At 42.9% G+C, this 17,360-nt stretch overlaps 1 protein-coding gene across 1 annotated transcript in view; it reads right to left on the bottom strand.

The window, feature by feature from the left end:
• Positions 1 to 17,360, bottom strand: part of LOC103592724 (aldehyde oxidase-like) — a 45,603-nt gene that overhangs the window by 7,224 nt on the left and 21,019 nt on the right. The window contains 9 exon segments of the mRNA XM_008575555.1: positions 1,531 to 1,645; positions 3,054 to 3,106; positions 4,775 to 4,849; positions 5,523 to 5,651; positions 7,548 to 7,643; positions 12,397 to 12,624; positions 14,383 to 14,544; positions 14,546 to 14,578; positions 15,429 to 15,507. Of these exon segments, the coding sequence (XP_008573777.1) occupies positions 1,531 to 1,645; positions 3,054 to 3,106; positions 4,775 to 4,849; positions 5,523 to 5,651; positions 7,548 to 7,643; positions 12,397 to 12,624; positions 14,383 to 14,544; positions 14,546 to 14,578; positions 15,429 to 15,507 (970 nt within the window).

Below are 17,360 nucleotides of genomic sequence, written 5' to 3'. Positions count from 1 at the left end.
GAATCCCCCTTTCCGGTCATCTTTAAAAAAAAAAAAAAAAAAAAAAAGTTGTAAGAACACACCTTAAAATTTCATACCAAGGCTAATTATTACCTTGTTCTTAGATTTTTTTTTTTTTTTTGGTTTTGCTGGCTGGCCAGTAAGTGGCTATGAACACTTAACCTTGGTGTTATCAGCACCATCCTCTAAGCAAGTGAGCTGACCGGCCAGCCCTTGTTTTTAGATCTTAACAAGCCAAGACATATACAGGTTATAAGAAAATCCGAGTGATTAAGTTTTCACCAACATTTTCTTGGAGGGAGAGGAGATTTAGAAATCAGTGAGCATGAGAGACCTCTCTCCCTAATAGAGAAGGACACTCCACATGATAACCATGCTTTGCAGGATAATTGTCTTGCCCCAGTTCAAGGCTCCCCGAAAGAGATCCAGTCTGAGTTAGAATCCAGGCAAGCCAGATACCTGAATAGGCAAGTTCAATAAAGGTGTATGTAATTTCAAAGATTAGGCTGATTATAGCTTTAAAAAATACTTGCTGGGGACATATTAAATGAAAGCTTACATCTGATCACAATCCAAGAACGTAGAGACAAAGGATATTTGGAAATATTAAGAAAGAGAGCTTGCTTCTGGGTAGGTTTTAGGACAGATTATCANAGGCAAGTTCAATAAAGGTGTATGTAATTTCAAAGATTAGGCTGATTATAGCTTTAAAAAATACTTGCTGGGGACATATTAAATGAAAGCTTACATCTGATCACAATCCAAGAACGTAGAGACAAAGGATATTTGGAAATATTAAGAAAGAGAGCTTGCTTCTGGGTAGGTTTTAGGACAGATTATCAGTAAACTGGTAGCTCGGTCACATGACAGCTGTAAGGATACCACAGTCCCATTTAATGTTATCAATGATCACTTATTATTATTGGAGAGTAACCATTAAGTGGCTTCTTCTACCCCCAACAGCCCAGGTACAAAAGGAGAAACTCTGTGAGTACTTGAAGCAGGACAGTGTGTGTGAGAGACAGAGAGAATCTGTGTGTGTATCTCCTCATAGCATCCCTTAAAGCATAAGGATGCTCTTAAGCTATCTAAAATGGAAGACCTAGCTGGTAAAAGAGATAGGAAAGTGGCCACTGCCTGCCCCGGGCTGGACCTTGGTGCTAGTTAGCAGATTATGGATGCTAAGGTCATATGATGACATTTCTCATAAAGGTCAGGATTGCTGGTTGTGCCAACAGTCTACATGGAAGCCTCCTTTAGACTGTTTCTTTCTTGAAGTGGTTTCTTCCCTGATTCCATTTAAAAGGGCCCAGGAAATAAAGAAAGGAGGCCACCAGTTGTTTTCCATGGAAGCAAACATACCACCAATGCAATTGCCGAGCTTCTATTTTCTTCTGGTAACACAGAGAAATCACTCCTAGGCCAAATACATGGTGCTGGCACACACTCAAGTCTCCTCAGCTAGATGGCATATGTGGGATTTAGGTGCATCTTAAGTGCAACTTGAAGACCTTTCTCATGGGTACTGACCTTATGATCCCCCGTCAGGCAGTCTATTTCAACCTAGGAACAGGCAGCTCTATAAACATAGTATTCGAAAGGACGGCCTTCACCTTTCTCCCAGACCATGTTTAACTCGTAACCCCTAAAGGAAACATAATTTTTGAGGAGAGTTGTTAAGTGACCAAGTCCCCCAGTTGCAGACCATGATGATGAAACAGACGCATAAGGAGCTGTGCAAACAGAGGAATACACTTGTACAATGATGTGCTAGCACATAATGCTTGCTCAATAAATCTGTCGAATACATCAATATTTAGTTCCTTCTCATTCAACTTGCTTTGTCTGATGAAAGACCCAATTACTCCTGACCTATGACTCCTTACTCCTGGAAGTTAACTGCTGACTTTATGATTATCCATCCTATCAATTTTGGCTAATATTGCATCATACAGTCCTATCATCATCAGATTTGGGGAATTCAACTTGCATTTTACAACACACACTATTTCAAAGGTGCATGCATGTCTGCTTCCTCTATCTTTCTGGCTCCAGAATTCAACCTTCTGTGTGAGCAATCAGTCCCTTGGTTCTCATTCTTTGCTATTACTCTGGTCTCTCACCATCAGGCCTCATGGCTGCTCTGTTCCCAACTCTTCTTTAAGGACATTGGGTGAATGTTGATGGTAGAAGAGGAGTATAGGCCAGCAGCTTGCCAGGACTCTCTACCCTCTCTCCTCTGCTCCCTCAGACTGGAGGTGCCCACTAAAAATGTTCCCAATGACTACTCCTGATAGACAGTCAGTGCCCCAGAGCTTCATGACAACTGGCAAAGTGGCAAAACCAGGTAAGACTCTATAACACCCTGCTCTCTGAGGGCTGTCATTCTTCATTAAAATAATCTGATAAACTGTTTTCCAAATTACGTGAGTTCCTATTCTTCCATATCTTGATGACTCGTGGCTATTGTCAAATTTCTTTTTTGCCAATCCGGACGGTGTGAAATGGTGCCTTTCTTATTGCAAGCTTTTTGTTGTTTTTTTTAAAGATGACTGGTAAGGGGATCTTAACCCTTGGTGTTGTCAGCACCACGCTCACCCAGTGAGCGAACCGGCCATCCCTAGATGGGATCCGAACCCAGGGCCTTGGTGTTATCAGCACCACACTCTCCTGAGTGAGCCATGGGCTGGCCCTTCTTATTGCAAGTTTAATTTGCATTCCCCTACTTCTGTTTCTTAACTTAAGCGATAGATTGTATTTTCAACAAAAAGTCAACCGCTGCTGTGGATTTCAAGCATGAACCCCCAAAGAGCCTTATAACACCAGCTGGTATGACTGAATCATCAATTGAGCTGAATTTTATTTGTGTGTGTTTTTTTTCCCAGCAAAAGTCTTCCTGGACACTTGTATTAACTAGCAACTAAATGTACTTTATAACAGTGGGTTAATAGAAGATACAAAATCAACTTTTACCAAAATTGCAAACAAAACTGAAACTCTTCCTCAAGATACCATTGCATTTTCCACAGCATGCAACAGAAAGGACTACTTGCCTGAAGTATCCAGTAGCTGAAAGACTAATGCTTTCATCAAAAGCAGTCTGTGCCTGTACAGGAAGAGCATGACAGGATGCAATCAGGATTCCTAAAGAAAGAATCACTCAAGATTTCAACTTTAATTTTACTATGTGTTAAATAAAGCTATCAGGAGTAATAACTAAGAAAGACCAAGATTCATTTATTCCTTTCAGCTTTCTCCATCTCCACTGGCATCTGTGGTTCATGGCTTTCAGTAACAGTGTTTGTGCAATCCATATAATCACAATAAATGACTGCTGTGGTATGTTACAGAGGACTAAAGTGGTCGACACATGTTCTGCTTATGAAGAAATTCACTGAGTCATCTGGAAAGAATAAGTCTATTAACAAGGGACACTTTAGAAAATAATGGTTGGTTGGATGTTTAATTTTAATATCAGGTATCCATAACAGTTTCGGTTGAAGGAAATAATTTTGCTGAATAGTACCATTTACATCAAAAGGTTTCCCAACTCTGCAGTGCACACAGTTGACTACTATACAGGAAAATGGAGGTTAGGTCCAAGTCCCCAAGTCTAAAAAAGGAGGTGGGAAAATGCAACCATGAAAAGAAAGCGGACTGAACGGCAGCATGTCGTGACAGTGGAGGACTGGCTCAGGCAGCACCGGGCAGAGGGCGGAAACAAATGTGCCCAGAAAGCATTGAAAGCTCCCATAAATAGCAATCATAAAATAAGGGCATGCTCGGGGCCGGCCCGGTGGCGCACTGCTACAGTGCGCTGCTTGGGAAGCGCGGCGACCCTCCCGCCAAGGGTTCGGATCCCACATGCAGACCGGCCGCTCACTGGCTGAGTGAGGAGCAGGGGCAACACCGAGGGTTGCGATCCCGTTGCCGGTCCCGGTCCGGTATGGGCGCGACACTGAGGGTTGCGATCCGTTGCCGGTCACGAAAAAAGAGACAAAAAGACAAATAAATAAATAAATAAATAAATAAGGGCATGCTCTACAGAATATCAGGAACCATTCCTAAGTGGGGCTCCCGAACTGTTATTTCCCCCAGACCTGTGCTTTTAACATTGCAAACTGACATTCTAGAATAGTCTGTACCACACACGCTCCCAGCTTTTATGGATATCCATTCCGTACCAGCTGGTACTTTATAACCTATTACTTTGAAAAGTTTACTAGTTGACTTTAGAATGTGTGTCTTCTTCTTCCAATTAGGTTGTAAGTAGATCAAAGGAAGCAGTTGGATATTTCCATTCCACTGAGTGCCTACCGTTGGTTGAACACATATCCAATGGCTTGGTTTCCTATTTCCAAATGAGTGCTTATATGATTTTTACTATTACAGAATCATTCTAGTATTGATTTTCTATTTTAAGAACAGTGGAATCCAAAGAAGAAGAAACAGATTTGCAGCTATTATCCAGAAAATACCTAGGTTCCATAGCATAAAACATTCATTAATTCTAGCTTAAAACAGGAGTTCTGGCAGAATAAACACCTTTTTCTCTAATAGAATTTTACCAGATGCAAGATGTAAGAGTTTCTCCACCATACTATGATAGGATTTACACATGCTGAAAGCCAAAGGGCCTCTTATTTATCATTATGCAATGGTGGTACCTTTTAAAGTGCTCTTTCTGCAGATACTTAATTCACACATACTTATCTCACTCTCTCCCATCCTTGTTTTTTTTCTAACATAAAACATAGAGAACCAGGATTCTCACCCAATCCTTCCAAGTTCCTTGAGGATTCTTGCTGATGATGGGTTCAAGGCATTTTAGAAGAGTTTGACAAGCATCCTAGGGATTATTTTCTTAATTAAAATTATAATCATAATTTTATACAAACAGCAATTTCAAAACAACATGCCATTCCACAGACTTATCTAAAAGGTCCATGGGAACCCAGAGAGGTAAGAGAGCAGCCCTGGAAGAAGGTGATGTGGAAGGTTTCATAAGGAGGTGAGTGTGTGGGTGTGGGGGGGGCTGTCAAGTGTGAACTGGTCTTAAACACAGTGGCCTCGTAAGCCACACTAGGAAGTGAGGACTTAGAAAAACTGTTGGCAAACCACTGGCCACTGTTTTCAAACATGGCAGAGTCAGATAGGTTTTGTGGGGAAGTTCACTCTGGCAGGGTGAAGCTGGGGTTGGGAGAAAGAAGCCTCGCAATGGCCCTGGCAAGAGCTGGGAGTCTGACTCGAAGCCATATTCACGTAACATGGAAGTGGAAAGACATAGAGACATTTCTGAGTAGAATTGCAAGGACTTGCTGACCAGTGAGATGTCAGGTGTGAGGGAGAAAAGAGGTGGCATTTCCAGCACAGGAGAGCCAGTGGATGCTATACCACCAACTGAGCCCGAGACTGGGGGAAGGAGATAAGGGATGAATTAACTCTCAATATTTTCTGAGCTCCACCCATGTATTTTGCCCTGACAGGGTTAATGATTTGGATACCATCACAGTAATTTTTACCTTTACTGCCAACCTGTTGAAATCCGCTACCACAGACCCTCCTGAGACATTTGTATTAGGGACAGTTTCCGTGCTTGTTCCATGCAGGTGGATGTTTGACATTGGCATCCTTAATTCATGGCTGACCACCTGGGTTTTAGAAGAGTTTCTTTTCAAATACTTTGATTAGTCATTGACCTGTGCACAGCACAGGTGGTGTGGGGCCCTCATATGGACAACCGGGACAAAGGAGCAGAACCACAAATTCTTCTAGCCACAAAAGTTCCTCTTTTCTAAAAACCCTATAGCTAGACTGTACCCCAAGCCGTGAACACACTCTCTTTTTTTCTGACTTTCTCGTGTGCAATAGCATCAGGAAGAGGAGGTGAGGCCCCAAGACACGGCAGGGAGAAATGCTTCATATCATTATAATCATAACATCAACACCTTTGAGGCCTCTTCTACCACTACATACTGCAAAATGCTAGCAAAGCCAACCTTATTGGTGATAGGAGATAGCCATTTCCTATTCACACTTCTGAAGAAGCTCCAGGAAAAGAGTGCTTCTCATGAGAAAGGACAATGGTCCTGAAAAAGCAGCAACATGAACACATGGGTCACAGAAGGAGAGGGTGCCGGGGCCGCGTGCCAACACAAGCACTCAGCTGGCTGCTTTATTATTCCTTTATTTTTAGTGTTGGAGAGCAAAATCATATTGCTAACTTTAACTGATCGAAAATTCTCCTCTTTCCTGCCAGCAAGACGGATTAATAAAGTTTGTGCACAACTTCTACAAGGTCACAGCATAGAGAGCCCTTCCACAATGGTTGGCTCTCAGAAGATCATCTACACGGAGTGCACAGGCTTAGAATATAAAGGTCTCTGATGGCTTGATAAGGAAAACATTGAAATCTCACCCCCCAAATATTCTCATGTGACTGATACCATGAAAGAAAATACATATTCAACATTGTTACAATCAGAAAAATGTAAATCAAAGCAAAAATGATATACTTTCATTCACCTATCAAATTATCTTAAATGTTTCAACAATTCATAACATTCAGTGTTGGTTAGGGGTATAATGAGATGGACACTTTCTGGAAAACAATTTGGTAATATAGCATGCATTAAACAATTTGAAATACACTCTGTGACCCACTAATCCCACATCTGGGAATCTGTGTTAAGAAAACAATCATCAATATGATCACAGGCTAATGTACAAAAATATTCTTCTAAGTGTTCAACGGTTAGGGGATGGTTAAATAAATTATACATATATCCACATGCAACCATTTAGAATCATGATTGTAAAGAACTCTCAATGATAGGAGGCAGTGCTCATTCTACATTAGGATAGGTGAGAAAAACAGGATACAAAATTACATAAATAGGATGTTAGCAATTTTCCGAAAAAGAAAAAAAAGACAAAATGGGAAGACCCCAGGAAAGTGATGATTGCTGAGTGGTGGAACTGTGTAGGATCTTTTTGTTTGTTTGTTTCATTTTTCTGCCTCTTCCAAATGTTTTATAATTGATAATGACTATTATGATTACTAATTGATTACTATTATGATTAGCAAAATAGAAGCAGTAGCTTAAAATTTATCTAAAATAAGTGAGCCAAAATAAAACTGTAAAGTTTGGGTAGAAAATATCAAATGTGATTTATATTATCAATTGTTCAGAGCCCTTAATATAAAAAGGTCAAGAAATAATGCCATACATCACAATTTACACTTTTTTTATTGCTCAGCAAACATTCAAAAAAGACAACTCAATTGTTAAAATATCTGCAGCAAATGTACATGCAACCTTTTGGAGCAATAAAACTGGAGACTCTTCTGCCACATTCTTTTAGGAGGTTCAGTTACAAAATTGGCTTGTTTACCCAGTTTCTGCTAACAGCTTAACAGCTTAAGCTGTCAAAGCTAAAGTGTCCTATCCTTTATTTTGGAAGAAAAAATATACATTCATAGTTTCTCTCTCATGAACACGTTTACCAGCACACACCCAACTTAATCCCGTTATTTGCATCCTTACCTGAATCATTTTAGTGTGGACGCCCTGCCCCATCTCAATTCCACCGTGTGTGACTAGCACAGAGCCATCTAGATAAACGTGAACCAGGGCGGCAGCCTAAGCAGAAAGGACAAAAACAATTTCCATGATGTTTTTGACTGGTATCATCACATATCATGTCAATTAAGACATTTTCCTTAGAAAAGATCCCCTCCTTTCCATCCCCCAGCCTCTGCCAAAAACATACACGGACACTTTTCCCATTGCCCCGAGAACGCTGAGCAGAGCTGGGGCAGTGCTGGGGCAAGCCCTGCCTCGTGGCCACCCCACAAGAGGCCACATAGTCACTGGGTAGCTTTGAGTCTGTGGTAGGACTATGCTCCTTAGGCTACTATTTCCTAATGAGGACATCTGAGCACACTGGTACCCCCAAGGACCCTCTTCTCTCCACCCCAGGATAGAGCAACATTTTAGGGGTTTTTTGGGGGGGTTGGGGTGTGAGGGATGCTCTCCATTTTAAAATGCAAAGTCAAGTACTATACAGATAGGTTGAGGGAGAGGGAGAATAATTGTCTGTGTGTGCACATATTCCCATAGTTGTAGGTGTGCTGCAGAAAAGTAAAAATGAAAATCCAAATAAGATGAGAAGACAGACATTAACTCGTTTGCTGCAAAATGAGCTAAGCCCACTTGAAACCATCTTGGCACAGAACTACAGAGCTTTGCAGATGGAACTTTGAAGTAATCTTTTCTAACTGTCTATCTCCCCACAAGGATCCAGAAGGAACCAAACTGCAAACAGAATGAAAGACTCCTGTAATCAGGAACTCCAGACTCTAAACTAAACATGTTTTACAATTAAGAAGAATGTGCCTTCTTCCAAGTTGGCCTGTGCTTAACTAGTAAGTATGGAGATATCCCAGGGGACTGTAGGAAACAAGGATGGTTTCATCACTTTGAGTCTCCAGTGTAAGGGCAAAATAAACAGCATATGGTCCTAGAGAAAATACCTCTAAATGGTTCCATTGTGGTCCAGGAAGACCTGCAAGGCAATCTTTGCAGCTGTTCACGGACGTTGTCTGGGCCAGTCGGAGCTCACTCAAAGCTCTGTCAGCTAGGTTTCTTAATATCTAAGTTTCTATGCAGAGTGGCATAATAATCTAGGATTTGTAAAGGCAGGGTCTTCATAAAATTCTGGTAACAAGCTAATTTCCACTTAATGAACCTAAAATTTTAGTAAGCCTTTATCACTCACTTGGATTACTGGTAAGCAACCCTGGCCATAAGTGAAAGTTAATGGAACTGAATGCCAATCACCAGATAAACCCAAGGGAAGGAATGCATTCCTGAATCAATTCTCTGCCCACCAGAAGGACCTTCACAGCCACCTGTGTGCTGTGGACCACACTTACAGAACTGTGTCTTTATTGGTATCCAAAGGTTCACACTACCCCAGCGAATGACAACCAGAAGCCTCTGTTGTTCAAATAAGACACTTTTGGCAGTGAAAATGGGCTACATTCACCTGGACAGTAGGTGTAAACTAGGAATACATTGGCAAAGGGGGGACAATCAGGGTACCCTTTCTCTGAGGATAAAGGCACATACACATTCACTGCCCAAGGGTGAGTCTTAGAATCTTGAGGAAGACACAGTAGCCATAACAATCATGCCCAGGGGGCTTGGGAGGACAAAACAGAGTATGTCTTACTATTGACAAATCACTCCTGGAAACACTGTCTTATGCTCCTGGCCATTTATTCTCAAAATTAAAGATAAGAAGTGGCATCCTCTATGGAGAGCCCAGAGCTGGCTGCCCTGGATTGTGTATCAGATGCCAGGTGATGCCAGCTGTAGCGGTGGCTCCTGGGCTCCATCCTGTGGCACTTCGTTATGCTCTGCCAGAATGTGAACCCCCTAAAAGTAAGGGTTATGTCCTAAGACACCCTTGGAATGAAACATAGTGTCTCATGTGTGGTAGGTGCTCAGTCAATGTCTGATAAATGAATTTGCAACAACATAGACATTTCGATCTGTCTCTTAAGCTTACAGACTGTACTTGGCCTCCTTGGCTGTGCAGAATGTGGGCGTCATTGTACTTGGACTTGGCATATGTGATTGAGTTAAAATTATGGTGGATCATGCATTTCCTATATTGTGTGATCCTGCTGGTGACAGCACTCTCCCTGCACAAGTCCAGGGCAGCATTTCTATCAGAGACCCCTGAGTAATTTTTTCCCTGTGGGGCTGCAATCTCCTCCGGCCATTTAAAATCTCAAATTTGGTTCAGTTAAGTGGCACCACCGGATGGTTCATTGTTAGCATCACAAAAGATAATTCTGCAAAGCTTCATCTACAAAATCAGCACAACTGGAGCATTGGAACAGATGGTTCTCCAATATAAATAAAGGACTTAGTCGGCGAAATTTAAATCTTCAAGCAACAACTACTTGTATTGGTGGGAAGTTAGCTTTAATCCCACAGATTCCCAAAATGTCTCAGTCATTCAAACATCTGCCTTCCTACTCGGCTTGGTGCCGTAGTAAGGCACTAGAAACAGAGGCTAATGAGATACTGTCTGTGCCCTTCAGTATTCAAAGTCTGGGAATTACGTGTAATGTAGGTGTGGGACTTCTGACCCCTCAGCTGTTGAGCAGGGGCTGCTTCTTTGCAAGGAGGCAGCATGGGAGGATGAAGACCTGGGGGACCTGCAGTCAGGCAGTGATGAGGTCAAATCCTTGTCCTGCCACTCACTAGCTGGATGTCCTTGAGCAAGAGCGTGCATCTCTATGGGCTTCAGTTTCCCCTTCTATAAAATAGAGAGAATCACACCCCCAACAGACCCCAGACAGGGGTTAACGAAGTATATCACAAATTCCCAGCCCCAGGCCTTACACAGAGAAGGCACTCAAATATTCTTTCTAGTTCCTTCCTCTATTTGGTTTGCTTTAGAATAGAGTCTTTCAGCGCATGCCTTCCAGGAAGCAGCTTGACTGATCTCAAACTCCCTGATTCTGCCCTAAGCAAATATTTTAAGCACAGAAGCTGGTGAGTATCCCAGGCAGGGGCTCAGCCTTTGGAAATGAATTTGTTCCACTGGCTGTGGTCTAGTTTCTTCTCACCTGAGCTCAATCCTGTCTCAGGTTCCCCTCAAGAGGTGTTTTGGGGAGGCAGCTTGGGCAACTGAGAACGCACAGCTTCAGGAGCTGCTCAGACTTGAGTCCCAGCCCTGGCCCCGCCTCTAGCAGCTGTGGGACTTTGGGCAAGTTATTTAAACTCTCTGAGCCTCAGTTTTCTCATTGCTAAAATGAGGATACAGATCTTATAGGTTGTCCTGTGGGTTGAATGAGATAAAGTCTAAAAGGGCTTATAATATAGTAGGTGCTCAGTAATTATCATTATTTTGTATTTACTTTTTGAGAAATTTCTGATGAAGGAAATGGGACAGACCTGGTCTATGGCGGAGGCAGCCGTTAAACACAAGCAGTCTGCCCTGTCTATCCACAGCCTAACATGCGAAGAATTCCAGAGGGCCCATAAACAACGGAGATTGCTTTCCCCGATGATCCTGGCCAGTCTGTATACCAACATTCACTGCTCACAAACGCTTTTCCCAGTGGTGGCTTTTTCTCTCCCTTCCTTTTCAATAACCATGTGCTTGCCTTTGTTGCTCAGCCACGGCCACTTGACCATCTTCCTTCTCTGAGTAGACTGTGTGCAGATGACCACATGGCTCTGAGTTATTTTTTGCCATCACAAACAAGCAAGGAATAAGAAGGCTGCGATAAGATGACCGCTTGCTGTAATGCTCCTCTGAGCTACCACCTGCATATAGTCCAAGCTGTGTGAAAACCTTCTAAGGATTACACCAAAGCTCAACCAGGATAGTTGGACGAACAGATAGATACAGGAATGGGGGGGGGACCTTTCCACCACTTTTCCTGGCTTCCTCTGCTCCCTCAACCCACAACATTCACGCTGATGCTCCTCTCACAGCTCCCCGCCCCCCACATTTATCCCTATTCTGTCGTCACTCAATGCACTTGCTCTGTTTTCTTCACAGCTCAGCCAAAGGTATGAATTCTGCAAAGGGCAGTGACAATAATTGTGAAGGCTCTGCTGGCTTATCTGCATATGCACGTACACATCAATGTAAGAGCACAGATAAGAGGGGTCCCCATCACTGCCACACTAGAATGGAGCAGTCATTCACTGCTATTAGGGGTAAGTTTCACTCAAGAATTAAGAGGTGGAAACAGAAAGTGGGATTTAGCAACCAAGCAAGGGGGTTTACTTAATCAATTAATGAAATTAAACTTCAAGAGCAGGTTTCCAATCCTCTCCTTCATACTTTCAACAGTGACAAGGTGAACAAATTCCTGAGATTGTGTTTAAAAACCTATTTTTAAATTATTTACTTTTCTGGGTTTAGTCTGCCCCAACTCACCCAAAAGGAGAGGGGCACCCGCACACCTTGCAGCCTCCCATTTCTATGTCATGGGCCAGCAACACAGAATCACAGCAATTGGAAGAGGAGTCTTGGGGGTCATTGGTCCCACCCTCGTATTTTATACATGGGCAATCAGGCCCAGAGCAGTTACTCAGCTGCTTAATGCCAGGGCCAGAAGTAAACCTCAGGTCTCCCAATTTCCCTGGCAAGAATGTTTTTCACCAACCGTGTGGCTGCGGGCAGAGGAGCTCTTGTCTCCTCTGGAGTAAAAGTAGCTTGATTAAGCACAACTTTGCTGAAGCTACAGTTGGACATTGCAACCATATGGCTACTCCAACTTGATGAAAAACTTCCTCAACACCTTTTGTTTCACTGGGGCTGCTGGCAGGTGGCAAGCCCACACGTGTTTGGAGAACTGACCTGACAAGCAGAAACCGAGCTAAGCCTGACAGCATACTTCAGGGGGACCATGGCCAGCCCCTTCTTCTTCTAGTAGTTCTCCATGTTGAATTTTTCCATGGCCGCTTTCCTCAGGGAGTAGGAAGACGTGGCCATACATTCCCTCCAACAAGGGATCAGGTTCTTGGCATTAATCTCTTGTTTGTAGTGCGTTTCATCAATTTCCTTGTACATGTTCATCATTTGGACCTATGAAAGAAAAGGAGAGTAAATAAGGTGGGGAAGAGAGAGCCCAGCAGACACAGTCTCATCGATCCACTGCCCTAGTCAGATTCTGCGCATCCGATAAGGTCCGAGCCAAGTTCTACTTAGTCCTTGTTGAAGCATTTCCCGACGCACAGCGTCCCTCTCTTCCCCTACTCGGAGTCTCTATCAAATATGTTAGCACTTACTCATAGGTTTTCTATGCTGCTCTTGTGCAAGGTCAAAACAAGGACTTCTTCTCTCCATATATTCCTAGATAACTGAGCACAGCACGGGTACAGTGTGGACTCTTAATTGTAGCTTTTGTGAACAACTGTTGTAAGGTAATCCAGGCTACATGATTTGGATTATTCAGATGCTATGGCAACATAAGACCACTCATCTCCAAAACAGGCAAACATGAACATTTGTTTAAATATAACCAAAATCTAGGATGAAGATAACATGAAAGGATCCTATCCCAGGACACTGGGTACAACTCTCCTGTATGCCCAGAATTGGCAACCCCAGCTGAAGACCAAAGGAGCCAAATGCCTCACATTCTCAGTTGAGAAGACTCAGCAGTTGTGGCCAGCCTTCTCCCTAAGCTGACAGGGGCCATTACAGACACACACCCTCCCGAGGACCCTAAAAAATTCTCAGATCATTATAAGAGTTAAGACCGGAACTTAGTGAGAAATACCATTTGGGGGAAAGCAGTGTTTTTAAGAGGCTATTCTCTCCTCCAGTGTCGCTGGGGATGAAGGGAGGTCTTTGTGTGACCCTCTTTCCTGCTGCCACCAAGTGTTACAGAACATTAAGGAGAGAGTCTGTAGTAAGATGGCCTGGAAGAGAGGGGCAAGGACCCCCACAAGTTCAAGAGACATAAAGAAGGTGGCTCCTGCCTATGGCCAGAGAATATTGGGGGGAAAGAAGTAGATCAATTGGGAACTGGGGCTTTCCAAGGACTGCTGGGGCATGGGGCAAGGAGGTGTTGCCCCTGGAGGAATGATGCACGAGGCGCCAGCTGAAGGTCAGTTGGAGATTTAACTGACCCTCCCTGGGAACTGTCAATTCCTGGAAGCTGGCAGACTTGGAGCCCACAGACCACATACTTGAAAAGCGGCCACATCTAAATGAGTAAGAGGACCATAGCTCGCCAGGAGAATCACATGGGGAGAAGCTATGTGCTTTCCTTGGTCCTCGTCCTCTTCCTCCCTGCACAACATCACAGCAGAAAGGCATGGGGGAGGAGAAGGAGGTGAGACACAGCTCACCACATGTCCCCACCCTAACCCCACTACAGGATCTGGGGGTGGAAGAGGTGCCAGGAAGGGAAAGTTCTTGTTAATCAACGAAGCTGGGGCTGCAACTTGAAGGACTGAAGGAGGTCATCTGAGCAAGTGAAATGACATACTTTATGACAGCTGGCTGAGATGTTAGGGAAAGCAGGGAAAGAGGGCTTGACAGAACTTGTTGGTAGCAGTTATATCTCCAACCGATGGAAACTTCTTACTGGACAGGTGAGAATCCAATGCTCACTCCTCAATATCCTCTGTTTCCAGGATTTTTGAGAAGGAGTCTGAGTAAGACAAGGATCACTGAGCTTTGGAGTCCTAGCTCTGTATTAACTGGTTAGGTGGGTTACCTGGGACAAATCATTTACCCCCCTGGATCTCAGGCTCCTCAACCTGAATGACCTCCAAAGGCCCTCCCACTTATGAAATTCAATGTCTTTTGTGTGGGGGACTAACTGAGTATTACCTTCTCAGGGGACAAACCACACTGGGCTGCAACTTCTGTGATACAGGACTCGGTGATCGGTCCCGCCTGAGGAAAGCCAAAGCCACGCATAGCTGTGCTGGGCGGAAGGTTGTTTCTGCACGCCCGAGCCTGGCAGCGCAGGTTGGCAAACTTGTAAGTAAGTGTTGTCCATGCTCAGAAGTCCCTCTTCCATCACCTGGAGAAATCCAGAGTTAACGTGATAAGACCCAGGTTCTTCTGTACCTGTTTTAGCATCCTGAGACCCCAGACCAAAACCAGACAAAAACGGCAGCCCTCTTTACATCACATCAGACATGACAAAATATATCTATGCCCCAAATTAAATGCATTTTTGCTGTGAAATAATTTTTAAATATTTGAATAATTTTTTATTAAAATCATTTTTTATTTTTATATTTTAGAGTTAATGTACTTTTTTCCAGATTTCAAACATTTACAAAAGTCTCTGAAGTGCTCCCAGGCCCTATGCACTGGGTCTACAGAATGTAATAAGTACAATATCCTGGAAAAGAGAAAAAAAAAAATTTGGCATTGGGTCTAATGCATTGGTTCTCAACCAGGGGCTATCCCCACCCTACCACCCCACCTCCCGGGGACATCTGGCAATGTCTGTAGATATTTTTGGTTGTTAAGACTGGGGGATAGCAGTGCCACTAGCATCAACTGGGTAGAGGCCAAAGACACTATTAAGTATCGTACAATGCATAGGACAGTCCCCACAGTCCCCACAGCAAAGTTAACCAGTCCACAATGTCAACAGGGCTGAGGCTGAGAAAGTCTGATCTAATGCTTGCATCTGTGAAAAGAGCCCTAATTTGGGGAAGCATGGTGATAACACACCAGTGCAGACTTAGCCAAGATCTCTGGGCTCACTGCAGGTGCCAGTAAGTAACATGTGGCAGTTGTCTGCAATGATGGTCATTATGCTTTTATGATTAAATATCAAACTCCTGAACATTTTCTGAATTAAATCATTTTATGCAACACTCTTTCAGGAATGTGAACTTGATCCTTAAAACACTTACATGTGGTGACTCATCCAGGGAGAAGCCTCCATTGCTATAATGCTGCATTTCCAGGGCCAAGATTCTGCCATCGATGGTTCATGAATACAGCCTGGGGGAAAAGAACTGAACTTTAATACTGGTGCTGGAGGCCAAGTGTCTCTAAAGTTTACTTTGTCACTTTTGAACCCTCCATATATAGGGGAAAAGCTTCATGACATTCGATCTGGCAGTGATTTCTTGGACATAACACCAAAAGCACAGGCAACAAAAGAAAAAATAGATAAATTGGACTACATTAAAAACTGTACATCAAAGAACACAATCAACAGTAAAAAGACAGCCCACAGAACAGGAGAAAACATTTCACAACTTATCTATCTGATAAGGTGTTAATATCCAGGATATATTAGGAACTTCTGCAACTCAACCACAACAACAACAAAAAAACCTGATAAAAGTGGCTGAAGAACTTGTAGACATTTCTCCAAAGAAGATACACATATGTTGAATAAACACATGAAAAAATGCCCAACACAACTAATCATCAGGGAACAAACACAAATCAAGACCACGAGATACCTACACCTCACACCCATTAGAATGGCTACTATAAAAAACAAACAGAAAATAAGTGTTGGTGAGGATGTGGAGAAATTGCAACACGTGTGCACTGTTGGTAGGAATGCAAAATGGTGCAGCTGGTATGAAAAACAGTAGGGCAGTTCCTCAAAAAATTAAAAATACAATTACCATATGATCCAGCAATTTTACTTCAGGGTATAGACCCCAAAGAATTGAAAGCAGGGTATCAAAGCGATATTTGTACACCCATGGTCACAGCAGCATTATTCACAATAGCCAGTGGGTAGAAACAACTCAAGTGTCCATCAACAGATGAACGGGTAAACAAAACGTGGAATATACACACAATAGGATATGATTCAGCCTTAAAAATGAAGGAAATTCTGACACATGCTACAACATGGATAAAGCTTGAGGACATCATGTTAAGTGAAATAAGCCAGCCACAAAAGGACAGACACTGTATGATTCCACTGATTTGAGGTACCTTCCGTAGCCACATTCATAGAGACAGAAAGTAGAATAGTGGTTTCCAGGGGCTGGAGAAAGAGGGAATGAGGAGTTGTTTAATGGATACAAAGTTCCCGTTTTACAGCATGAAAGAGTTGTGGAGATGGGTGGTGGTGATGACAGGCAGCACAGTAATGTGAATGCACTTACTGCCACTATACTGTACACTTACAAGTGAAGATGGAAAATTTTATGTTATGGGTACTATGCCACAATTAAAAATCATAATTTTTTAAAAAAATTTTATTTTGTTGATATACAATGTGGTTGATTATAGTGGCCCATCACTGAAACCTCCCTCCCTCTTCTCTCTCCCCCCTCCAACCCAACAATGTCCTTTCTGTAAGCTTGTTCTGTCAACTTCAAGGAATTGTAATTTTTATGTCTTCTTCTCCCCCCGGTTTGTGTGTGTGTGTGTGTGTGTGTGTGTGTGTGTGTGAAATTATTTATTTATTTTTATTTTTATCTCCCACCAATAAGTGAGAACATGTGGTATTTCTCTTTCTGCACCTGACTTGTTTCACTTAATATAATTCTCTCTAGGTCCATCCATGTCATTGCAAATGGCAGTATTTCATTCTTTTTTATAGCTGAGTAGTATTCCATTGTATAAATATACCACATTTTCTGTATCCACTCATCCGATGATGGACATTTGGGCTGGTTCCAACTCTTGGCTATTGTAAAGAGTGGTGTGATGAACATTGGGAAACAGGTATACCTTCGACTTGATGATTTCCATTCCTCTGGGTATATTCCCAGCAGTGGGATAGCTGGGTCATATGGCAGATCTATCTGCAATTGTTTGAGGAACCTCCACACCTTTTTCCATAGAGGCTGCACCATTTTGCAGTCCCA

The sequence above is a fragment of the Galeopterus variegatus genome, unplaced genomic scaffold, assembly GCF_000696425.1.
Source record: "Galeopterus variegatus unplaced genomic scaffold, G_variegatus-3.0.2 Scaffold1205, whole genome shotgun sequence".
NCBI lineage: Eukaryota > Metazoa > Chordata > Mammalia > Dermoptera > Cynocephalidae > Galeopterus > Galeopterus variegatus.
The sequence above is the reverse complement of the archived record's forward strand: the minus strand, read 5'-3'. Positions and strand labels throughout refer to the sequence as shown.